We start from the raw sequence: 27,016 nt of genomic DNA on the forward strand, positions 1-27,016 counted from the left end.
GATTTTGGACACGCTTGGGTAAGGTTGTCAGTTCGAGCATGGATGTGGTGTGGGAATCAAGCGCTGGACACAGAGGCTTCGTCAAAAAAGTCTTTAGTAAAGACACGAAAAAACAAACGGCTACAAACGAGCCGGAGGCAAGTGAAAATTACGCACACTGCGTAAACCACAAAGTACAAACTAATGCGCACACAAGTGCGGACACTCTCAATAAACAAACGGAGAGAATTAAATCACAGCTCCTGCTGACCGGCGAAACAATTACACACAACACATGACAGAAACAACGAGAACTTATAGGACACATAATCAACACTAAACATGAACAGGTGTACCAAACAGACCAAACCAAACAAACATCGAAAACAAAGAACGGTGGCAGCTAGTACTCCGGAGACGACGACCGCCGAAGCCTGCCCGAACAAGGAGGAGGAGCAGCCTCGGCAAGCCCTATCCGCCTCAGCAGACCACTGCAAGCGCACCGGACCCCCCTTCAGAATGGACGTTATGGGAGCTGCCACCTGTCCAAAACCCCGGATAAACCTCCGGTAGTAATTCGCAAAGCCCAAGAACCGCTGCACCTCTTTAACCGTGGTTGGGGTTTGCCAATTACGCACGGCTGACACACGGTCAACCTCCATCTTCACCCCTGACGCGGACAACTGATTACCCAAAAAGGAGACCGACTCCTGGAAGAACAGACATTTCTCTGCCTTGACATACAGGTCATGCTCCAACAACCTCCTCAACACTCGGCGCACCAGGGCTACATGCTCGGCTCGGGTAGAAGAGTACACCAGAATGTCGTCAATGTACACGACCACTCGCTGCCCCTGCATATCCCGGAAGATCTCATCCACGAAGGATTGGAAGACTGAAGGAGCATTCATTAACCCGTATGGCATGACGAGATACTCGTAATGACCCGAAGTGGTACTAAATGCTGTCTTCCATTCATCGCCCTCCCTAATGCGCACCAAGTTGTAGGCGCTCCTGAGGTCCAATTTTGTGAAAAACCTCGCTCCGTGTAATGACTCCGTCATAGTCGCAATCAGAGGGAGTGGATAACTGTATTTCACAGTAATCTGATTGCGGTAATCAATACACGGGCGCAAACCTCCATCCTTTTTCTTCACAAAAAAGAAGCTCGAGGACGCAGGGGAAGTGGAGGGCCGTATGTATCCCTGTCTCAGAGACTCGGCTATGTAAGTCTCCATAGCCCTCTTCTCCTCTTGAGACAAAGGATACACATGGCTCCGCGGAAGCGCAGCTCCTACCTGGAGGTCTATCGCACAATCCCCCTGTCTATGCGGTGGCAATCGCGTCGCCCTCGCCTTGCTAAACACGAGTGCTAAATCCTCATACTCGGGGGGAACGTGCATTGCGGGCACTTGGTTTGGACTCTCCACCGAGGTCGCCCCCACGGAAACACCCAGACATCGCCCCACACACTGGGCAGACCACTCCTTAAGAGCCCTCTGTTGCCACGAAATAGAGGGATTATGGGTAATCAACCAGGGAAGCCCCAGCACCACCGGATACGCAGGAGAGTCTATCAGATATAGCTGAATAGTCTCCTCATGACCCCCCTGCGTCCCCATCCTAAGTGGCGCCGTGACCTCCCTAATCAACCCCGATCCCAACGGACGGCTATCTAGAGCATGTACAGGGAAGGGATTAATCACAGGAAGGAGAGGAATCCCTAACTCTACACAAAATTTCCGATCTACAAAATTCCCAGCTGCGCCTGAATCTACTAGCGCCTTATGCTGGGAACGAGGTGCAACCTGTGGAAAACAAACAGGTATGGTTAGGTGCACAACAGAGAGCTCTGGGTAAGTGGGGCGCCTACTCACCTGGAAGGACTCCCCAGTGCGTGGCCTGCCGTCTCGTCCCCCTGGAGACCCTCCCCAGCACCTCCTCCACGGCCACAGTTGGTACAGGGGACGGCCCCCCTAGGACTCCTTCTCCTCCGTTCTCTAGCGCCAGCACCCCCGAGCTCCATAGGACTCGGCTCGGAGGTGCTGGAGGGTGGAATGGACGACTCCCACTCAGGACGTCCGCGGGTGGCCAGCAGGGTGTCGAGACGAATGGCCATGTCAACCAACTGGTCGAACGTGAGGGTGGTGACCCTGCAAGCCAACTCACAACGGACGTCCTCCCGTAGGCTGCATCGGAAGTGGTCTATGAGGGCCCGCTCATTCCACCCTGCATCTGCCGCTAGAGTCCGGAACTCCAGTGCAAACTCCTGGGCGCTCCTCATCCCCTGCCGGAGGTAGAATAGACGCTCCCTCGCCGCTTTCCCCTCAGGTGGATGGTCGAACACAGCCCTGAAGCGGCGGGAGAACTCCGCATAGGTGATCGTCGCGGCGTCTATCCTCCTCCATTCGGTGTTGGCCCACTCCAACGCCTTGCCGGTGAGACAGGAGATGAGGGCGGAAACGCTCTCGTGTCCCGAGGGCGCCGGGTGTACGGTGGCTAGGTAGAGTTCTACTTGTAAGAGGAAACCCTGACACCCGACAGCGGTGCCATCATACGCCCTCGGGAGCGAGAGCCGAATCCCACTGGGTTCCGGAGCTTGGACGGGCGGACTGACCGATGGTGGTGGTGAGGTAGGTGGAGGCGTGGGTACCCCACTGGTCTCCCATCTATGCAGGGTATTTATTACTCCCTCTAGAGCGGTCCCGATTCGGTTTATTCAGTCCTCCTGTCCGCGGACGCGCTCCTCAAATAACTCGGCCGCTGCTGCTGCTCCTGCTGATTCCATGTTCAATGGTGTGTAATTCTGTCAGTTCGAGCGTGGATGTGGTGTGAGAATCAAGCGCTGGACACAGAGGCTTCGTCAAAAAAGTATTTAGTAAAGACACGAAAAAACTAACGGCTACAAACGAGCCGGAGGCAAGTGAAAATTACACACACTGCGTAAACCACAAAGTACAAACTAATGCGCACACAAGTGCGGACACTCTCAATAAACAAACGGAGAGAATTAAATCACAGCTCCTGCTGACCGGCGAAACAATTACACACAACACATGACAGAAACAACGAGAACTTATAGGACACATAATCAACACTAAACATGAACAGGTGTACCAAACAGACCAAACCAAACAAACATCGTAAACAAAGAACGGTGGCAGCTAGTACTCCGGAGACGACGACCGCCGAAGCCTGCCCGAACAAGGAGGAGGAGCAGCCTCGGCCGAAACCGTGACAAAGGTGCTATTGAGTGGATGACTGTTTTGCAAGTGACAGGCTCCCGGTGGTTGTGGTTTGCACTTTAGGACCCTTGGATTTGCCCAAACTGATGAGGATTGGATCAACTCTGCATGTTGTCACCTGCTGCATTGCAAAACAAGTTCACCCATGAGTGTGCCGACTCGCCGATGTTACTTGCATATTTTTTCCAACATTATCCTTTTTTTTTTTTTTCAGCTTCAATTTGATTTGAATTTGTTGCGAGTAACGAAGGTGTCAGGGGTAATGTATAGGAGTAAAAGTGTACTTCATTTAAATTTTTTATGTAGTAAAGTAAAAGTCGACAGAAATATAAATAGTAAAGTAACGTACAGATACCCCCAAAAAACTACTTAAGTACAGTAACAAAGTTTTTCTACTTCGTTACTTTACACTACTGGTCCATACAGAAATGGTTTGTCGAGATCGGTGTGGAAGAACTTGACTGGCCTGCGCAGAGCCCTGACCTCAACCCCATTGAACACCTTTGGGATTAATTGGAACGCCGACTGAGAGCCAGGCCTAATCGCCCAACATCAGTGCCCGACCTCACTAATGCTCTTATGACTGAATGGAAGCAAGTCCGCGCAGCAATGTTCCATCTTCTAGTGGAAAGCCTTCCGAGAAGAGTGGAGGTTTTTATAGCAGCAAAGGGGGGACCAACTCCATAATAATGCCCATGATTTTGGAATGAGATGTTCACATACTTTTGGTCATGTAGCATAGCTGAAGGAGTGAATAGAGATGAGATGGTAGTGGATGTCCCACATCCTGCAGTGAATGCCGTTCAGGAGAAATATCCTGACACACTAACAGTGAAGAAGCGCATTGCACTAGTCAAACTAATAAAACATCTAAGAAGCTAGACATCATTGTAAAGGCGGCAAAAAGGTTTCTGGATCTCCAGGACTTCACAGCCCAAATGTTACAGGGAATACTGACTGAATGAAGAGGTTCCCCCCTCCCCGGTTCCTGAGCCTGTGTAGGGATCTGAATAGACATTTGTACAGAGATTATGACAGCCGGTTAAATGGCGTCTCTTGACAAGGGAAGAACAAGATGTATGTCAGGAGAAGTGCAGTATTATCATAAGGAGACTTATACTTGGAATACGGAGGAGGAATGGAGGGAAAAAGAGAGGCAGAGGAGGTCTAAGAGAGAGAGGGAGGAAGTGGGTGAGCTTGAGTCGGTTAAAAATTGAGGAAAAAAGGGAGATGGTTTGTTAAAGAAGAATGGTAGAAAGTGTAAGCAGAGGGAGTTGAAGACAGGAGGAGAAAGGGAAGTGAGTGAGGGAGAAGTATCGGAGGTGGTAGGTGTGGTGTTCTCAGAGCCTGAGGATTGCACTGAGGGTCAGGATAAAGATGAGTGAAGTTTGGGTGTGCGAGACTTGACATCAGAATAGTTACAGGGTGTGTTAAGTGGTGGTGTTCCATCCTTTCAGGCTGTTGGCCTGAAGTAGGACTAAATAGATTGAAATAATGCAGTATGTTTTTATTAAAAAATGTGTGAGTGTAGTGTTAGATGGTAGGGTATTTGTTGTATTTATTTATTATTTTTATTTTGTTTTTTTTCAAGCAAAGTATAAGGGAGTTATACTCCAGTCTAGCAGGTGGCGGTAATGCAACATTTATTGGATGCCAACCGCCGTTAAACCTCATCGAAGAAGAAGGTGACTACACGCTGTCTGTCTCTCCACAAGTAAATGCTTGCATTTCCAATTAATAGTTTTCGCCTATTCATTGTAAACTGACGTTTAAAATGTAATGTATGCTTTATACCAGTCTGAACATGCAAACAGAAACACCTTTGTTTGTTGGTAGCTAGCGTATTGCTGTGGGCCCTGTTCGAAGTTTGTGAGCCAGCTGTCTAACGTTAGCCTAGCTAGCTATTATAAATCGTCGAAGTTACTGTACCTAGCTAGTTTGTAGAGTTGCTCTGACTCATGGTCGTGTGATTACATTAGCTCAATTCTAACGTTACCTTGTTCATTAAACCAGTGCAGTTGATTGAATGAGTAAACAATGCACATTAACAACCATGCACAAAATGGCAACAACAGCCAAAGCAATCCAAACCTATTAGCTAGCCTACTAAATGTAGCTAGTGTAGCTAGCTAGGACAATCTGGACCTTCGCATGTGAATGTGTTTTTTGACACGTATTGACAATTGGCCTTTTTAATAATAGATGACACAAGACAGATAGGTGTCAAGATAAACAGGTCATGATGTTTTGAAAGAATGCAGCCTATTTGTTGCAGATTAACCTTGCTCTTGGATGCAAACAATATTATTTCGTCATATCAAATTAACTCTCTTTTGCACACAGGTCTACACTAATGTTGACTGGATACAAGATTGTTTTCCAGAGAATTCTGTCATTGACCTGCAGAAGGAGCTACCACGAAATCATCTCTCAAACACTTGCTTGTTCCCCTTTCTCTTCTCACTCCAAATTGTCTGCCCTTCCCTCATCCTTCTTTTTTTCTGCCCCATTTCATTGTAGCATTAGGTCTCATCAGCTTTCTACCCCTCTCCATCCCTGTCATTGCTACTCTTTTTCGTGCTCCCTTTCCCACTCTTCTCGTCCAACCAGTCCAATGGACTTAAAGGAGGTTCTCGAGGTTCTGGAGCAGCTCGCCCCTCTATCACTGGCAGAGTCCTGGGATAACGTTGGCCTATTGGTTGAGCCCATTAAATGTCGGCCTATCAAAACCATCCTGTTAACCAATGACCTGACAGACTCTGTCATGTCGGAAGCAGAGGCCATGAACTGCGATCTCATCATCTCTTACCACCCCCCATTGTTTCGTCCAATCAAGTGCTTGGTTTCGAAGGACTGGAAGCAGCGATTGGCTATCCGGGCGATTACGGCTGGAATAGCAGTGTTTTCTCCTCACACCTCTTGGGACAGCGTTAAAGGAGGCGTGAATGACTGGCTGGTTGGAGGAGTTGGTAAGAGACTGTTGTCAGTGTTTCACCTAGCTTTATAATAAGCAAGGTGGGCTGCTGTAGCTCTGTTGCCCCCCACCAAAAAGGATTGGGCTTCAACAACTGCTTAATATTGTAAACTTTGGTGTGAGTACTATAGGCCCTGGATGTTATGCTGATTTGGTGGTCCATTATGGTTTTGGGATGGTGAGTAGGAAAGAAAAGTGGTATACAAGCCTATAGTACTCCAAAGTTGGGTTGTTGTTCACTTACTGTAAAATAGTGCTTAGGTTATAAGATTGAGTGCTTTATTATATCTGGGACCTTTTACGCTCAGGATATACGCTATTAAAGTGATAGAATTTTACAATAACTTGTTTTTGAACCGTTGTATGCTTTTTGAATGGTATTTAATGGGCAAAAACGTAGCGCAATGGTCTAAAGCACAAAAACTCCATAAAAGGCATCTGGCAGATGTAAAGTCATCCACAAATATAATTTTAAATAATCGTGTTTTCACAAATTGTATTATATAATTGTCAAGCCCAATCCAAAGATTAGGGACTGACCCCGGTAGGATGACGTCGCTTTCACAGCTTATTGAAGATAGTAATGTATAGAGCGTCATAACTGTTCTACTCAAATTATTATCTGAATGTTCTGGAGTGTTCTCCCCACTTGAATAAATTCATGATGTTTGAGAAGAACTGCGGAGTAACAAGTACTATTTCAGTTTCTGTTGTCTTCCTCAGGAAGTGGCAAAGTTTCAGTGTTGAGTCAAGCCCTCAGTAGCGGCCCCCAGAGCCACAAACTGGAGTTTACAGCCAGGAGTCAGGAGGAGCTCAACACCATCATGGCAGAACTGAAGGGGATGAATAGCGGTGTCAATTTACAGCACACAGTTGTCAGGTACTGGATAATCTGTCTGTTTGCATGTGTTTGTGTGTGCGTGCTTAACTCTAAATCTGTATACACCTCTTCACTATTGTTTATACTCTTACTGTATGCGTCTCCTCTATCTGGCTCTAGCTCTGAAACTGATGGCTTCTTCATAAGTCTGATCTGTCCAGACTCAGCGCTGACCCCCAGTGTTCAAACTCTGTTACGACACGCCGCTCCCAGCCAGTCTCTCAGTATCCTTCAAATAAAAAAGGTGTAGTACTGCTGCTAGCCTGGTCCCAGATCTGTTTGTGCTGTATAGCCATCTCCTATGGTCATTGTCATGGGAAATATGACCATAGCAGTTGGCAAAATAGCACAAACAGATCTGGGGCCGTATGTATCCAGTGTCTTACACCCTGAACACGCACACGCAAAGTGGACAGTTTGGTTTCCCTGTTAGAGTAGGAGTGCTGATTTAAGATAATTTTTGCCTTTGAGATAATTTTTGCCTTTTAGATGACAATAGCTGCATTTACACAGGCTGCCCAATTCTGATATTTTTTTCACTAATTGGTATTTTGACCAATCAGATCAACTCTGAAAAATCTGATGTGGTTGGTCAAAGAACCAATTAGTGGAAAAAGATATCAGAATTGGGCTGCCTGTGTAAACGCAAGATAAGATTAAATGGATAGGGCAGACCATACATCAGCACGCTTGACAGGGATTGACATTAAAGTCTGAAAGGCACTTGCCCATCAGGCAAGTCAGGAGTATTTTTTTGGTTGCCTGAAGATGTAAATTAGTGGTGCCATATATTGACAGATGTTCATCTACACATAGGGGAGAAATCAGTACTGGAATTCTTTTGTATTTTGGTTGTTAATAGTAAAACATTTCTCAGAGCAGGCTCAACTTGCCCGACCGCCATAAATTGTCTCTTTTACTTAAACTATGGGAATCAGAAAGATCAGTTTTAGGCTACTGGAGGTTTTTGCAGTTTGGTTGTTTAAACTTTTTTTTAAATCACCTGCCCAATGGGGCAACCTCAAGAGCAGGCCCCAGGCAATAGGACAACCCTTAATGTCAATCCCTGCTTGATACATATCCCCTGGGATCATATTCCTGCTATCTTGAATCAATAGGCTTAGCTAGCCACAGAGTGAATAGGACTGGACTTATCTTCAATTAATTTTACTAAATGTTTTCACTCTTTTTACGTTAGACATATTATTCATTAGTGCACACTGTAGCAAAACAAAAACAAGCGTTTCTGATTGGACAAGTTCAGGCAGTCCCTCCCTGTTCAGTCCGTTTTATTCCTCTTGGTGCCTAGTGAATACGATCCTGGCTGTTTCTCACCCTGTAGCCTCCTCTCCCAGGCTACGGCCAAGGGCGACTCAGCGTTTTGGACGAGCCCGTAACAGTGGCGGCGGCCGTCCAGCAAATGAAATCGCACCTGGGTTTGAATCACCTTCGATTGGCCCTCGGTGCCCAGCGAACTTTAGGTGAGTAAGAAGGCTAAACAAATATCTGTGACATCTATGTCTTCCTTTTTGTTACCGGATTACTAACCTTGGATGCGTCCCAAATGGCGCACACTTTCCTATATAGTGCATTACCTTTGACCAGAGCCCTATGGGCCCTGGTCAAAAGTAGTGCCAGGAGGATACCAGTATCGCAATACTTGTTTTTCTTTAGGGAAACAGCCCTAATGTTGGAAACCATCATCATTATGTTGTCATCCAAAGTCACATTTATTTATTTTTCAAGATATAGCACACAATATTTTACATACAGCAGGTTTTTAAAGGACCAAAGTGTTTTCTCTTCTTCGTGTTTTCATTTTTGCCATGGAAAATATATTGCGGTACTGGTATCGTCCCAGCCTTACTATAAAGAGAATAGGGTGCCATTTGGGACGCAGCCCCTGGTCTTTTAATTATACTGAACAAAACTATAATTGCAACAATTTCAAAGATTTGAGTGAATTACAGTTCATAAAAGGAAATCAGCCAACTGAAAGAAAGAAATTAGTCCCTAATCTATGGATTTCTTCATGACTGGGCAGGGGTGCAACCATGGCCTAGGAGGGCATAGGCCCACCCACTTGGCAGCCAGGCCCACCCACTGGGGAGCAAGGCCCAGCCAATCAGAATTAGTTTTTCCCCCACAAAGGGGCTTTATTAGAGGTTGGGCGGTTGTGAGGTCAGTTGGACGTACTGACAAATTCTCTAAAACAATGTTGAAGGCGGCTTATGGTAGAGAAATTAACATTACATTCTCTGGCAACAGCTCTCTTGGACATTACTGCAGTCAGCATGGCAATTGCACTTTCCTTCAAAACTTGAGACATCTGTGGCATTGTGTTGTGTGACAAAAGTGCACATTTTAGTGGCCTTTTATTGTCCCCAGCACAAGGTGCACCTGTGTAATGATCATGCTGTTTAATCAGCTTCTTGATATGCCACACCTGTCAGGTGGATGGACTATCTTGGCAAAGGAGAAATGCTCACTAACAGCGATGTAAACAAAATTGTGCACAAAATTTGAGAGAAATAGGCGTTTTGTGCGTATGGACATTTTCTGGGATCTTTTATTTCGGCTCATGAAACATGGGACCAACACTTTACATGTTGCGTTTTTTATATTTTTGTTCAGTATATATTCGCTGCAATATGTGTATTATGTTTACATTTAAAATTTTACATTACATTTTAGTCATTTAGCAGACGCTCTTATCCAGAGCGACTTACAGTTAGTGAGTGCATACATGTTGACAGCAAGTGAGAGGTTAATGTAATTTTGATGTAATTGTTCCTTTTTAGAGTCCACTGTAAGCACTGTGGCAGTGTGTGCTGGGTCCGGAGGCTCAGTATTGAATGGAGTGAAAGCAGACCTCTACATCACAGGTACATTCGCTATAAACGGCAGCTGTCAAGAATACTGAACAACATTTTTTGCATATACAGTGCCTTCGGAAAGTATTCAGACCCCTTGACTTTTTCCACATATTGTTACGTTACAGCCTTACTCTAAAATGGATTTAAAAAATAATAATCCTCAGCAATCTACACACCATACCCCATAATGACAAAGCAAAAACAGGATTTTAGACATTTTTGCAAATTTATAAAAAACAGATACCTTATTTACATAAGTATTCAGACCCTTTGCTATGAGACTCGAAATTGAGCTCAGGTGCATCCTGTTTTACATTGCTCATCCTTGAGATGTTTCTACAACTTGATTGGAGTCCACCTGTGGTAAATTCAATTGATTGGACATGATTTGGAAAGGCACACACCTGTCTATATAAGGTCCCACAGTTGACAGTGCATGTCAGAGCAAAAACCAAGCCATGAGGTCGAAGGAATTGTCCGTAGAGCTCCGAGACAGGATTGTGTCGAGGCACAGATCTGGGGAAGGATACCAAAACATTTCTGCAGCATTGAAGGTCCCCAAGAACAGTGGCCTCCATAATTCTTAAATGGAAGAAGTTTGGAACCACCAAGACTCTTCCTAGAGCTAGCCGCACGGCCAAATTGAGCAATCGGGGGAGAAGGGCCTTGGTCAGGGAGGTGGCCAAGAACCCGATGGTCACTCTGACAGAGCTCTAGAGTTCCTCTGTGGAGATGGGAGAACCTTCCAGAAGGACAACCATCTCTGCAGCACTCCACCAATAAGGCCTTTATGGTAGAGTGGCCAGACGGAAACAACTCCTCCGTAAAAGGCACATGACAGCCCGCTTGGAGTTTGCCAAAAGGCACCCAAAGGACTCTCAGACCATGAGAAACAAGATTCTCTGATCTGATGAAACCAAGATGCCAAGCGTCCGGTCTGGAGGAAACCTGGCACCATCCCTATCTTGCTGTGGGGATGTTTTTCAGACGCAGGGACTGGGAGACTAGTCAGGATCGAGGCAAAGATGAACGGAGCAAAGTACAGAGAGATCCTTGATGAAACCTGCTCCAGAGCGCTCAGGACCTCAGACTGGGGCGACGGTTCACCTTCTAACAGGACAACGACCCTAAGCACACAGCCAAGACATCGCAGGAGTGGCTTCGGGACAAGTCTCTGAATGTCCTCGAGTGGCCCAGCCAGACCCCGGACTTGAACCCGATCTAACATCTCTGGAGAGACCTGAAAATAGCTGTGCATCAAAGCTCCCCATCCAACCTGACAGAGCTTGAGAGGATGTGCAGAGAAGAATAGGAGAAGCTCCCCAAATACAAGTGTGCCAAGCTTGTAGCGTCATACCCAAGAAGACTCGAGACTGTAATCGCTGCCAAAGGTGCTTCAACAAAGTACTGAGTACGTACAGTGAGGGAAAAAAGTATTTGATCCCCTGCTGATTTTGTACGTTTGCCCACTGACAAAGAAATGATCAGTCTAAAATTGTAATGGTAGGTTTATTTGAACAGTGAGAGACAGAATAACAAAAAAAAATCCAGAAAAACGCATGTCAAAAATGTTATAAATTGATTTGCATTTTAATGAGGGAAATAAGTATTTGACCCCTCTGCAAAACATGACTTAGTACTTGGTGGCAAAACCGTTGTTGGCAATAAGAGGTCAGACGTTTCTTGTAGTTGGCCACCAGGTTTGCATACATCTCAGGAGGGATTTTGTCCCACTCCTCTTTGCAGCTCTTCTCCACATTAAGGTTTCGAGGCTGACGTTTGGCAACTCGAACCTTCAGCTCCCTCCACAGATTTTCTATGGGATTAAGGTCTGGAAACTGGCTAGGCCACTCCAGGACCTTAATGTGCTTCTTCTTGAGCCACTCCTTTGTTGCCTTGGCTGTGTGTTTTGGGTCATTGTCATGCTGGAAGACCCATCCACGACCCATTTTCAATGCCCTGGCTGAGGGAAGGAGGTTCTCACCCAAGATTTGACAGTACATGGCCCCGTCCATCGTCCCTTTGATGCGGTGAAGTTGTCCTGTCCCCTTAGCAGAAAAACACCCCCAAAGCATAATGTTTCCACCTCCATGTTTGACGGTGGGGATGGTGTTCTTGGGGTCATAGGCAGCATTCCTCCTCCTCCAAACACGGCGAGTTGAGTTGATGCCAAAGAGCTCGATTTTGGTCTCATCTGATCACAACACTTTCACCCAGTTCTCCTCTGAATCATTCAGATGTTCATTGGCAAACTTCAGACGGGCCTGTATATGTGCTTTCTTGAGCAGGGGGACCTTGCGGGCGCTGCAGGATTTCAGTCCTTCACGGCGTAGTGTGTTACCAATTGTTTTCTTGGTGACTATGGTCCCAGCGGCCTTGAGATCATTGACAAGATCCTCCCGTGTAGTTCTGGGCTGATTCCTCACCGTTCTCATGATCATTGCAACTCCATGAGGTGAGTTATTGCATGGAGCCCCAGGCCGAGGGAGATTTACAGTTATTTTGTGTTTCTTCCATTTGCGAATAATCGCACCAACTGTTTCACCTTCTCACCAAGCTGCTTGGTGATGGTCTTGTAGCCCATTCCAGCCTTGTGTAGGTCTACAATCTTGTCCCTGACATCCTTGGAGAGCTCTTTGGTCTTGGCCATGGTGGAGAGTTTGGAATCTGATTGATTGCTTCTGTGGACAGGTGTCTTTTATACAGGTAACAAACTGAGATTAGGAGCACTCCCTTTAAGAGTGTGCTCCTAATCTCAGCTCATTACCTGTATAAAAGACACATGGGAGCCAGGAATCTTTCTGATTGAGAGGGGGTCAAATACTTATTTCCCTCACTGTAAGTATTTGACCCCCTCTCATTCAGAAAGATTTCTGGCTCCCAGGTGTCTTTTATACAGGTAACGAGCTGAGATTAGGAGCACACTCTCAAAGGGAGTGCTCCTAATCTCAGTTTGTTACCTGTATAAAGGACACCTGTCCATAGAAGCAATCAATAAATCAGATTGCAAACTCTCCACCATGGCCAAGACCAAAGAGCTCTCCAAGGATGTCAGGGACAAGATTGTAGACTTACACAAGGCTGGAATGGGCTACAAGACCATCGCCAAGCAGCTTGGTGAGAAGGTGACAACAGATGGTGCGATTATTCGCAAATGGAAGAAACACAAAATAACTGTAAATCTCCCTCGGCCTGGGGCTCCATGCCAGATCTCACCTCGTGGAGTTGCAATGATCATGAGGAATCAGCCCAGAACTACACAGGAGGATGTTGTCAATGATCTCAAGGCAGCTCGGACCATAGTCACCAAGGAAACAATTGGTAACACACTACACCGTGAAGGACTGAAATCCTGCAGTGCCTGCAAGGTCCCCCTGCTCAAGAAAGCACATACAGGCCCGTCTGAAGTTTGCCAATGAACATCTGAATGATTCAGAGGAGAACTAGGTGAAAGTGTTGTGGACAGATGAGACCAAAATCGAGCTCTTTGGCATCAACTCAACTCGCCGTGTTTGGAGGAGGAGGAATGCTGCCTATGACCCCAAGAACACCATCCCCACCGTCAAACATGGAGGTGGAAACATTATGCTTTGGGGGTGTTTTTCTGCTAAGGGGACAGGACAAATTCACCGCATCAAAGGGACGATGGACGGGGCCATGTACTGTCAAATCTTGGGTGAGAACCTCCTTCCCTCAGCCAGGGCATTGAAAATGGGTCGTGGATGGGTATTCCAGCATGACAATGACCCAAAACTCACGGCCAAGGCAACAAAGGAGTGGCTCAAGAAGAAGCACATTAAGGTCCTGGAGTGGCCTAGCCAGTCTCCAGACCTTAATCCCATAGAAAATCTGTGGAGGGAGCTGAAGGTTCGAGTTGCCAAACGTCAGCCTCGAAACCTTAATGATGTGGAGAAGAGCTGCAAAGAGGAGTGGGACAAAATCCCTCCTGAGATGTGTGCAAACCTGGTGGTCAACTACAAGAAACGTCTGACCTCTGTGATTGCCAACAAGGGTTTTGCCCCCAAGTACTAAGTCATGTTTTGCAGAGGGGTCAAATACTTATTTCCCTCATTAAAATGCAAATCAATTTATGACATTTTTGACATCCATTTTTCTGGATTATTTTGTTGTTATTCTGTCTCTCACTGTTCAAATAAACCTACCATTAAAATTATAGACTGATCATGTCTTTGTCAGTGGGCAAACGTACAAAATCAGCAGGGGATGAAATACTTTTTTCCCTCACTGTATGTAAATGTGATATTTCAGTTTTTTGTTTTTAATAAATTTGCAAACATTTATAAAATCCAGTTTTTGCTTTGTGGAGTATTGTGTGTAGATTGATGAGGAAACGTTTTTATTTAATCCATTTTAGAATAAAGCTGTAACAAAATGTGGAAAAGGTCAAGGGGTCTGAATATTTTCAGAATGCACTGTACATGTGTATATGTAAAAAATGTGGACAGTGTGTGTGGTCACGCGCATTCAATGAGTGTACAAAACATTAGGAACACCTTCCTAATATTGAGTTGGATCCCCTTTTGCCCTCAGAACAGCCTCAATTTGTCGGGCATGGGCTACAAGATGGCAAAAGCGTGCCACAGGGATGCTGGCCCATGTTGACTCCAATGCTTCCCGCAGTTGTGTCAAGTTGGCTGGATGTCCTTTGGGTGGTGGACCATTCTTGATACACATGGGAAACTGTTGAGCATGGAAAACCCAGAAGCGTTGCAGTTCTTGACACACTCAAACCGGTGTACCTGGCACCTACTACCATACCCCGTTCAAAGGCACTTAAATATTTTGTCTTGCCGATTCACTCTCTGAATGGCACACATACACAATCTGTGTCTCAAAGCTTAAAAAGCCTTCTTTAACCTGTCTCCTCCCCTTCATCTACACTGATTTGAAGTGGATTTAACAGAAAAGGGATCATAGCTTTCAACTGGATTCACCTGGTCAGTCTGTCATGGAAAGAGCAGTTTTGTACACTCGGTGTACATGCATGCATGCATGCATGCATGCCTACACACACACACTTACTTTTACTTGACTCGACTCATGTTTAAATGTCCAGACATTGACCTCTGACCTCGTCTCTCTCCCAGGTGAGATGTCCCATCATGAGGTCCTGGACTCCGTCGCTGCGGGTGCCAGCGTGATCCTCAGTGACCATAGCAACAGCGAGCGGGGTTTCCTGGCCGTGTTCAAGAAGAGGCTGGCGGTGCATCTGTCCGACTCGGTTACCGTGGCGCTGTCACAGGCTGACAGGGACCCCCTGGATGTGGTCTGAGAGGCTTACAATTTTCACACATTAAAGCAGGGTTTCCCAACTGGCAGCCCCAGGCCGAATCTTTTCCGCAGGTGGTTTTTATTTGGCCTCCCACGTTTTTTGAGCAAATGATTAATAAATTCATTGTTGGACATAAGGCTGTAAAAACACCAGGAAATCAGCTCCAAGTGATTTTAATTTTGGAAATCTGTTCCCAAGTGTTCCCACGCATAATAGAGACGTGATCGTATACAAATGTAAGCAAGGTTTGAAATGATTGTTTTAGTCATATTATATGTTTGGGCAGTCTACAAATGATTTGTAATTGTTTCAGCCCCCCACCATCCGCTCAAGAAAAAAATAGGACTATGTTTGAATCTAGTTGATCTCTGCGTTAAAGGATTTCATAAATAATGCAATACTAAGGAAATACAGGACTAATGTATACAACTGAATGAGGTAATACTATGGGTGTAATTCAAAGTATGCATCGACATCAGTGGTCACCAACCGGTCGGTCGCGATCGACAGGTTGATCTCCAAGACATTTCTAGTCAATCACCAAACATTTCTGTAAAAATAAAAATATATAAATCCTTGCATTCCTGTTTTTTTTCATTTGTTTCGTACTGTTGTCGGTAGGTGCACTTGATTCAGAAGCCCTAGCGCCCGGAAAGGTAAAGTGTTTCCATTTTGAACCACTTCATGTGTCTGAAGGTAGAACTCCGCCGACCCGGCAGGCCCAGAGAGCAAATCAAGTGCACCTATAGGCCTACCACTGGCCAATCAGCTCAGATCACTGCACAGTTTCCTCGCTATAGACTGGAAAAGAAGCCTCAAACGCACAGGAAAGTTGATACTGAGATTTAAAAACTTTTTAAAACCATGACTAGAGAGACTCAATGAATACAGCAGAGCTGCTGTTTTTATGTGTAAGTTCATGTTTAAGTGGTCATTTCGCACTGTCAACACTTTTATAAGCCATAAAATGTGCATTCTCCCTACTTCCACATGCTACAACCAGCACTGCAGCTGCAATTAATGAGTATAGCAAAGTGTTTCTGATAAGCTTGCGCTATTATTAGCGTCTTTAATATCAAGGAATATTTCACTTTCTCTGGTCATAGGAGTAACAACATGAATTGGTGCATGAGGCAGAAATGATGCAGTGCGATTTGAGTTTCACCATCAGCTGGAAGACTGTGCCCTCTTTTCTTAGCAGAGGGAAGGAGGGCAGAGGGACGGTGAGTCGGGCAAGAGGCAACCTCACCGCTGCTCCCTCCCTCCCCTCAAACTGACCAACAGATTCAGGCCATCAGTCAAGTAAAAAAGAAAAGAAGCAAATTATTATGTTGACTTAGCTGTACCTCACAAGTAATACAACAAATTATCCATTACCAGGGTGATCATATACCAAATCTGAAAATATATATAATTTCAAAATGGTTTGAGAAGAACAACATTGGCAGGGCAATTCAAGCATAGTGATAATGTATTGGGCCTAAAGCCTACTGCACAAACCTCGATACTACTGTTTTTAATTGGCTAATGTGACATAGGCTTACGTTTTAAGCAGGGGCGCCACATTGTTTTTAGAAGTTTGTGTGGCGGGGGGTCTGGGGGTCCTTCCCCCAAAACATTTGGGCATCTCCAATATGCCGTCTCTATTTAGAACAAAAAGTAAGGAAAAATGCCCACAGTCATCAAGCTATGTAAGAGATCATTATTAAATATGTTTAAGTGATTCATGTGACTGAACTTGATCAAAGGTCATTCAATAATAAATATTGTGTTGCACCTTTAACCAATAGCCTAACAAATGAACAACTCTTGAAAAAATACAAAGAGTTTTGATCGTCTTTATTAAGACATCCTGAGCCGCCTGCACGCCCGACCCACACTAGTCTAGTCAATAACTCAACTCTCTCCCAACAAGTTCCTTCCCAGTTCCCACCTTTTATTTTTTGGGTTAAAAAAGAAAAAAACATACAAATATACATTAACACACAAACAGCAAATCCTCTATATAATTAATATAATAGGCCTAATAGTACTGTAGAGCTATTTATTACTTGCACACAATATAGCTTGGTCGCCCCGTCCTGTCCCTAGGGGTCCAGCGCCCCAAAACCAACACACCCCACTCAGATTTAGGATCTTAGTGAAACATATATTATTGGTTTCGGGTGTGTTAGCCCAAGGCCAGAGTGACAACCCACAGGACCGCAGACCCCCAGGACCAGGACTGAGCAGCCCAGCAGCTAGGGATTGCCTAAATAGGTATCTCCCCTGACGTTGACATTTTTTCAATACAGACTCCTTTACTCGTACTGTATTCCAGCGAAACAGTTTATTCAGCCCCATTTACTGCCTTTAAAAGAAACATAGCTGATATGGCTGACTTGCTTAAACAAATATGGTTTCTACTGACAATTGAGATGTACAAACTATGGCATAAGGGGACGATGAGCGGATAAGAGGCAATCCGTAATTTCGATTAATGACAATGAGCGAGCTAGGATGTAAGAACTATTTGTTTAACACTTTTGAAATGTACAGCGACAGAATTCAGAACATGGGCCGTTCTTACAGTATTCTCCCTGTACACCAAGTCAGAACCGTAGGATGAATAAAGGGGGCATATAACGTATTTTCTCCATCGGAGCTTGCTTTTTTCCGAGTTCCCAGTTGTCTTGAACTCACTGAAGTCTGAGATTTCCCATTTCTGAGTTTCCAGTTGTGTTGAACGCAGCAGAAGTCATGCTGGATTGACAGCATGGCCACTGTTGAATGTTTATCCTTTTAAGCTTAGAAAAGAGACCCTTAAACCCAGACTTGGACAACACACCCACTCCACTGAATAGCAGGCTAGTGATTGCTTTGCAACACTTGCAGTTAGCCACTGATTCCTTCCAAACCTCTCATTGTTGAATTTGCGATTTCCAACTTGTTGTGTAATGTTTATGTCCAATGACCGATGAGCACCGATACGTTTTATCTAGAATTTCTCTTCATAATTTCTCTTCATATGACAAGAATTGAAAAGGATTTGCCAGTAGATTGTCGACTTGATTCATGATGATGACTGCTAGCTTGCTAGCTACAATTTTGAAAATATGATGTTGACATGATAAGTCCAATCAAAGCTATGGTAGATATAACGTGATTTGACGTCATTTTATCTGTGGCCAATGACCTTGAGCCTTCTTAGATGGGCACTTCTAATGTAACTATGGCAGCACCCAAGGGGCTTAAATATTTGAGCTCTCCCCGTAGATTTTGCGGTGATGTAGTGTCCCCATGAGTGACAGAACACTGCTTTGTGCGCCGCCTCATGGGTCTCCCGGGAGCGACGCAGTGCCTTAGACCGCTGTGCCACTCGGGAGGCCCCATTATTAAAAATGTTTCATTGTTTGCAAACTGATATGTGACACGTATTAATGCCAAAATCACATGCAAAACAGGCACAAAAAGACATGATGAGCATAGTGTTGTGTACTGACTGTGCACTAGAGGGCTGCATTCCCGCAGAATGCCTGTGGTCCCGACAGAGATCATTGCGGCACGGTCTGCGGGCGGAAGCGGGCGGTCAAACATGCGACTTAGGGATGAAAATATTGTATTTTTGTTGTCCCACAGATTATTTGGAAACAGTCCTTTCTGCTTTGTATGCGTTAGCCTACCTATTGTATTAAAAGAACATATTTTACGCATTATTTAAACACTCAGAATTCAATGCTTCAACAGTAGCCTGCCTACCTCTCCTAGTTGGGAGTGAGAGTTCAAGTGCGCCTAGTATGTGTGCTCTCATTGAAATAGAGTAGGCTGCCTACTTGGGCGGAGAATCACGTGTCAGTTAACATAAATATGATTGTACAGTAGTTTATTTACTACAGTGTCTGTAAATAAATATTGATAATGGAAAGAAGTGGAAGGTGCTCAACCAACGTTAGTCGAAGTGCAATCCAAAAATGTAATCATAATTGAAAAGGAAAAGGCACAGTAGCCATAACTGCGTGATCAGGTGCGCGTGTGGTCTCAATTAAATAGAGTAGGCTATAGCCTATGCATGGGCGGAGAAGCACTGGGCAGTTATCTTTAGAAGGAAATGTAGTCGGAAGTTTACATACACCTTAGCCAAATACATTTAAACTCAGTTTTTCACAATTCCTGACATTTAACCCTAGTAAAAATTCCCTGTCTTAGGTCAATTAGGATCACCACTTCATTTTAAGAATGTGAAAAATCAGAATAATAGTAGAGAGAATGATTTATTTCAGCTTTTATTTCTTCCATCACATTCCCAGTGGGTCAGAAGTTTACATACACTCAATTAGTATTTGGCAGCATTGCCTTTACTTGTTTAACTTGGGTCAAACGTTTCAGGTAGCCTTCCACAAGCTTCCCACAATAAGAATTTTGGCCCATTCCTCCTGACAGAGCTGGTGTAACTGAGTCAGGTTTGTAGGCCTCCATCCTCGCACACGCTTTTTCAGTTCTGCCCACACATTTTCTATAGGATTGAGGTCAGGGCTTTGTGATGGCCACTCCAATACCGTGACTTTGTTGTCCTTAAGACATTTTGCCACAACTTTGGAAGTATGCTTGGGGTCATTGTCCATTTGGAAGACCCATTTGCGACCAAGCTTTAACTTCCTGACTGATGTCTTGAGATGTTGCTTCAATATATCCATATAATTTTCCTTCTTCATGATGCCATCTATTTTGCGAAGTGCACTAGTCCCTCCTGCAGCAAAGCACCCCCACAGCATGATGCTGCCACCCCCGTACTTCACGGTTGGGATGGTGTTCTTCGACTTGCAAGCAGCCCCCTTTTTCCTCCAAACATAACGATGGTCATTATGGCCATATTTTTGTTTCATCAGACCAGAGGACATTTCTCCAAAAAGTACGATCTTTGTCCCCATGTGCAGTTGCAAACCGTAGTCTGGCTTTTTTATGGCGGTTTTGGAGCAGTGGCTTCTTCCTTGCTGAGTGGCCTTTCAGGTTATGTCGATATAGGACTCGTTTTACTGTGGAAATAGATACTTTTGTACCTGTTTCCTCCAGCATCTTCACAAGGTCCTTTGCTGTTGTTCTGGGATTTATTTGCACTTTTCGCACCAAAGTACGATCATCTCTAGGAGACAGAAAGTGTCTCCTTCCTGAGCGTTATGATGGCTGCGTTTATACTTGCGTACTATTGTTTGTACAGATGAACGTGGTACCTTCAGACGTTTGCAAATTGCTCCCAAGGATTAACCAGACTTGTGGAGATCAAAAAAAAGAATTCTGAGGTCTTGGCTGATTTCTTCTGATTTTCCTATGATGTCAAGCAAAGAGGCACTGAGTTTGAAGGTAGGCCTTGAAATACAGCCACAGGTACACCTCCAATTGACTCAAATGATGTCAATTAGCCTATCAGAAGCTTCTAAAGCCATGACATCATTTTCTGGAATTTTCCAAGCTGTTTAAAGGCACAGTCAATTTAGTGTATGTAAACTTCTGACCCACTGGAATCATGGTACAGTGAATTATAAGTGAAATAATCTGTCTGTAAACAATTGTTGGAAAAATTACCTGTGTCATGCACAAAGTAGATGTCCTAACCGACTTGCCAAAACTATAGTTTGTTAACAAGAAATGTATGGAGTGGTTGAAAAACTGGTTTTAATGACTCCAACCTAAGTGTATGTAAACTTCCGACTTCAACTGTAGGCCTATGATTAGGCTATAGTTTACTACATTGCCTAGAAAGGCCTAAATATTGATCACCCATATTTCTGTCTGACAATCTTCCCACTCCTAAACGGTAGGCTATAAAAAATAGCTCAAGAGAAAGTGCAAGTCTCAAACTCTGCTCTCTTCAAACTACATCTAGTATATTGGCTGATCTAGCCCAGTAATACAGATAGTCTAATTAATATACAGTGAGGGAAAAAAGTATTTGATCCCCTGCTGATTTTGTAAGTTTGCCCACTGACAAAGAAATGATCAGTCTTTAATTTTAATGGTAGGTTTATTTGAACAGTGAGAGACAGAATAACAACAAAAAAATCCAGAAAAACGCATGTCAAAAATGTTATAAATTGATTTGCATTTGAATGAGGGAAATAAGTATTTGACCCCTCTGCCAAACATGACTTAGTACTTGGTGGCAAAACCCTTGTTGGCAATCACAGAGGTCAGACGTTTCTTGTAGTTGGCCACCAGGTTTGCACACATCTCAGGAGGGATTTTGTCCCACTCCTCTTTGCAGATCTTCTCCAAGTCATTAAGGTTTCGAGGCTGACGCTTGGCAACTCAAACCTTCAGCTCCCTCCACAGATGTTCTATGGGATTACGGTCTTTAACCTATTAAGTTATTTTTGCGCATAAGATATTCCCTATAAGGCGCAAAATTGCTGGGACCATGGCTGGCAAGTGAGCTGCATCACATACGCCTAAAATAACATTGCGGGACTGCGGTTGGGTTTGGGACCAGTTCTTGCTGTAGGGGGTGTGGTATGAAAAGCTGCGGGTACAGGCAGGAGCGGGATGAAGAAATTGGTCCGACACAAACCTCTAATGTGCACCATGGCAGTGAAGCCTGTAACGTTAAAGCTGTTTATTACTGTGTCAGTGTGAAAAGTAGGGAATTAGCTAGGGAAACTGACAGATCAATAACGTTACATTATCATACGGACTAATAAAAACTTGCATTGCACTGAAAAAACATCACAATATCAATCATTTGTCCGACAGTTTCATCGTTTGATTCAGGTCTAGTGTGATTGAGGCAAAAAGAATAGCTAGCGTTTGCCAACTTTTTGCCAGCTCTCTCTCTAACTGTACATCAACTTGCAAAAGCTAGCCAAGTTCATTTACTTCTGTTGAAACGGGACAAAACAAAGGCTACAAAACATGTCCATACAAACAACAGCTGTTAGATAGTAATAATAGCCACCTCATATCACTATCTGACAGATAGCTAGAGGCTAGAGCTGACCTGGATGTGGTAGCTACTAGCTAGTGTAGCTAATTCATTCACTGCAGTCGAGAGGAGATGAAACATTAGCTAACGTTACACGTCAGTTACAATTCTAGCTCAGCACTGCGAATAAACACTAGTTTAGTTTTGTTCTGTTAAGTTAAACAGCAGTTACCTTGCCAGCTACATCAGTCAACTAAAGAATAGCCAGTTTCTGCTCTGCTTCCTTTTACAACTCGGTGAAAGAGCGCTACACATTGAACTATGCTCAACTCTCCCGTGCTGGTCCAGCCAGCCTTCCAGACGCTTTGCCTTTACACAGCCTGTCAGGCCGCTCTGTAGTGTCCATGTGGTCCTAAATCCAGCCAGCTGAACATTCCTAACAGCCTCTTAAACTATCGTCAATTGCAGGCAAATTGAATAAGGTTAATATTCCCTTACAATATCTGTCCAATTACATAAAAATAAAGAAAAACCCTTGAATGTCCAAACTTTTGACTGGTACTGTGTATATATAAGGCCTTATAAATCATATTAAATTGAGGCTTCACAAAGCATTTATAACCCTATCATGCATCTTGGTAGAGCAATGCAACACCAGGATATTGGGTTTTATTCCCGGGACCACCCATATATAAAAATATATTCACGCATGACTGTAAGTCGCTTTAGATAAAAGCATCTACTAAATTTTAGATGTTATATTTCACTAAAACATTTCCAGGATAGCCCAACCTCTTTCCCTCTTGGGTGCATAGTCACTATTGGACCTGACAACTTCAACCAAAATGCTGTGCTGCAGGATGACACACTCTAAAGTGCAGTCATGCACAGAAAAAAACTGTAGGACCTTTTAAAATCAATGTTTATTTTTTGCCTACCCAAATTCCGTTTCTTTGTTTTGTTTTTCCAGGTTTCGGATTTGCCCCCCCAAAATCTGTTTTCCCCCAGTTTTTTCACACTTTTTAAATAGAAAAACAACAAAATTGAATTTTCTGTGTTCACAACAATGCTTAAACCACACCAGGGGATGACTTTTGAGGTCTGGGAAAATCTAAGAAACATTTTTGAGTGTAGTTGCCCTTTCATTCAGTGAACATGTTGTTTGGTTAGCAGGTTTTCTGTAGTGCAGTAAGCGCACAAAAAAGGACAGCAACACTCCGTATTATTATCTACAGCGCCATTAAATGACGCCATATATATTCTACAGACCCTACTGAGTATTCACAAAAATACTTTTACTGCAGCATCCAGAATAGTTATTTATTATTATTATTATTATTATTATTTTTTTTTTTGGGGGGGGGGGGGGTCGATCAGCTTAATATTGCAGATAGATTGTAACTTCTATCAATGTAATTGTCTGCATCACTTCCAATCCCCCATGTTTTTTATATATATACTCCCCTTTATTACTTTTCAACCCCGCCATCCTTTCCCTATTTGGAGTAAATTAGTGAACAACAATGCCCAGGCCTCTACTTCCGGCCTATACTTACTATCTACACCTTATGGAGACAGTCAATTTTACAATAATTATATTATATTTATTTATTTATTTTAACTTTTTTGCTCCTGAACTACTTCTACTCTCAACCTCTCCGATCATTTTCATGATGTCCATCCGGTTTGCTTCTATATGCCATATCTTTCTAACTGTGCTCTTTCCCAAAAGCTCCTAACATACAACCCATATACTTATTATGGACACAGTATTCTTACATTATTAGCTATCTTTGTTATTATTTGTTGTCATTTGTTATTAGTCCCATCCTTCAACTCCATTCAATACCTCCCATCTATCTCTTAACACCAACCATATAGGGTTTCTATTTGCCATATATATTTCAACCGTACTGTGATGTTTTACAAAAGTTCTGAACCTTTCTATTCTCATTGCTTCTACAGATTGTGAACTAAAAAAAAACATTTTTGCTAAAAGTATTATTATATTATTGATCGATTGACTATGACTTTTCAGATCACCCAGTAATGCTATCTGCAAGATTAGCTCCAGGTAAATATTGCAATCCTTTAGCCATTCCTGGACCTGTGTCCAAAAACAAGCTACAAATGGACAGTACCAAAACAAATGATCTAATGATTCTGTCTCTTCACAGCAAAATCTGCAGAGCTGGGAAGATTGTATCCCCATTATAAATAACATTCTATTTATATATTAATTTAAATTGAAAGATTCTCATTTTTTAATCCGGTGTCGTTTTGCGTGTCAGTTCATAAACACTATGCCATGGGATCGGTACGTCAAAAATCTCTTCCCAACTATTTTGCAATCTATATGGGACGGCTGTCAATCCTTTGGTCCTTAAGTGAAACTGATATACTTTTTTATTTATCACAGTTTTCCTTAACCAATTATGTTCCTTACTTTGTCCCCCTTCCACTTTCCTCTTCCACTTTTGCGGTAAGGCTGCAATTATTTGGTTGTAATTTTGGGTAGAGCAGACATTTACATATGTTTTTGTTAGCTGCATGTGCGACATAACTCCACCAGTCCTACCGATGATATCATTTACGAAGATTATACCTTTTTTAAACATTCTGTCAAAAAATAAAGGTTTTTTGTCAATTAGTATATTTGAATTTAACCACAATATTTGTTGCATTATTTGTTCTGTCGTTTCTGGAGGATTAAATTGAAATTCCAACCAACTTTCTATGGCTTGTTTTAGAAATAGTGATATTTGGGAGATTATTTCCTTTTCAAATAACTGAAAATGAGTTGTTGTAATCTGAATAAAGGGAAAAAGGCCTTTCTTGAACATTGGGTGAGACAATCTTACTAATTTGCTTGAGAACCAGTTCGGATTTAAGTATAACTTTTGTATGACTGAAGCTTTTAGTGATAGGTCTAATGCTTTAATATTTAATAATTTCTGTCCTCTGAATTCATATTCATTATATAAATATGCCCTTTTAATTTTGTCTGGCTTGCCGTTCCAAATATAATGGAATATTTTTTTCTCATATAATTTAAAAAACTGTTCGCTAGGCGTTTTTTAAATTATATTGCAGATAGATTGCAAATAGGTAAACTGGGATAATACTAAAGAGTTAATCAGGGTGATTTTTCCACAAATTGACAGGTATTTTCCTTTCCATGGTAGTAAGATCTTATCTATTTTTGCTAACTTTCTATCAACATTTATTGAAGTGAGATCATTTATTTCCTTTGGGATATGTATTCCGAGTATATCCACATCACCATCAGACCATTTTATTGGTAAACTACATGGTAATGTAAAAATTGTATTTTTTGGTGATCCAATACGTAATATAGTACATTTGTCATAATTTGGTTGTAATCCAGAGCGTTAGAAAATGTATCTAGATCCTCTATGAGGCTGTGGAGGGATTCTAGTTGTGGATTTAAAAGAAAATATGAATCATCAGCGTACAATGACACCTTTGTTTTTAAGCTCTGGATTTCTAATCCTCTGATATTATTATTGGATCTGATTTTATTAGTTAACATCTCGATGGCCACAATAAATAGATATGGCGATAGTGGACAACATTGTTTCACTCCTCTTGACAGTTTAAAACTTTCTGAGAAATAGCCATTATTTACTATTTTACACTTAGGGTTACTATACATGATTTTGACCCATTTTATAAGAGATTCTCCAAAATTGAAATGCTCCAGGCATTTATATATAAACTCCAGTCGTACTTTATCAAAAGCCTTTTCGAAGTCTGCTATGAATAGCAGGCCTGGTTTCCCATATTTTCCATAGTGTTCTATTGTTTCCAATACTTGCCTTATATTATCTCCAATGTATCTTCCATGTAAAAAACCTGTCTGATTAGAATGAATAATATCCGACAATACCTGTTTAATTCTATGCGCTATACATTTTGCTAGAATTTTTGCATCACAACACTGAAGTGTAAGGGGCCTCCAATTTTGTAAATTGACTGGATCTTTATATTTTCCACTTGTATCCTGTTTCAGTAATAATGAGATCAGACCTTCTTCTTGAGTGTCAGATAATCTACCATTTACATAGAAGTGGTTAAAACATGCTAATAACGGTCCTCTTAGTATATCAAAAAAGGTTTGGTATACCTCGACTGGTATGCCATCCAACCCTGGAGTTTTCCCAGAATTAAAGTCTTTAATTGCATCCAGAAGTTCCTCCTCTGTAATTTCACCTTCAAATGAGTCTTTCTGTATGGCTGTTAATTTGACATTATCAATAGAAAAAAAATCTCTACAATTAGCTTCAGTTAGAGGAGATGGAGGTGACTGAAAAGAAAACATATGCTTAAAGTACTTTGTTTCTTCCTTCAAAATATCATTTGGTAAATTATGGGTGACTCCGTCAATTGTTCTGAGCCTCTATGTTACAGTTTTTATTGCCATCTATCTGTTCTGTTAGACTTTCTATTTCCTTTGTTAGTATAAACTCTTTTGACCTAAATTGCTTTTGTTTTCGAGATGAGTACTGAATTGCATGGCCTCTAAAGGCACATTTAAAGGTGTCCCATACAATAAGGGGATTTGCTGAACCTATGTTATGTTGGAAAAAGTAAGTTATAAATTCCTTTGTTCTAATTATAAATAAATTATCATCCAATAGGCTTTGATTACATTTCCAATATCCTCGCCCACGTGGAAATTCAGTAAGAGTGATGTATATACCTATTATATGATGGTCCGACCGCATTCTGTCCCCTATCAGCACTTTTTTTTACTTTTGGTGCCAACGAGAATGAGATAAGAAAGAAGTCAAGACGAGTCTCCGCCATGTACAGTGGGGAAAAAAAGTATTTAGTCAGCCACCAATTGTGCAAGT

General features: G+C 42.8%; 1 protein-coding gene across 1 annotated transcript; it reads left to right on the forward strand.

Annotated features, from left to right (window-relative positions):
• The first annotated feature begins 4,902 nt into the window (after positions 1–4,902).
• nif3l1 (NIF3 NGG1 interacting factor 3-like 1) lies at positions 4,903–15,826 on the forward strand. The gene is made up of 7 exons (XM_084163432.1): positions 4,903–4,938; positions 5,568–6,193; positions 6,922–7,078; positions 7,199–7,322; positions 8,421–8,559; positions 9,880–9,963; positions 15,063–15,826. Exons 2-7 carry the CDS (start codon positions 5,578–5,580, stop codon positions 15,245–15,247), a joined length of 1,305 nt encoding a protein of 434 aa, XP_084019558.1. The 5' UTR covers positions 4,903–4,938; positions 5,568–5,577; the 3' UTR covers positions 15,248–15,826.
• Positions 15,827–27,016: the final 11,190 nt, after the last annotated feature.

This window comes from Coregonus lavaretus (assembly GCF_964263955.1).
Source record: "Coregonus lavaretus genome assembly, chromosome: 1".
NCBI lineage: Eukaryota > Metazoa > Chordata > Actinopteri > Salmoniformes > Salmonidae > Coregonus > Coregonus lavaretus.

Coding starts and splice junctions, on each gene's coding strand:
- nif3l1 (XM_084163432.1), top strand. CDS start 5,578: ATGTTGACTGGATACAAGATTGTTTTCCAGAGAATTCTGTCATTGACC. Junction 6,194..6,921: donor CTGGCTGGTTGGAGGAGTTG/GTAAGAGACTGT, acceptor TGTCTTCCTCAG/GAAGTGGCAAAGTTTCAGTG. Junction 8,560..9,879: donor CGGTGCCCAGCGAACTTTAG/GTGAGTAAGAAG, acceptor GTTCCTTTTTAG/AGTCCACTGTAAGCACTGTG.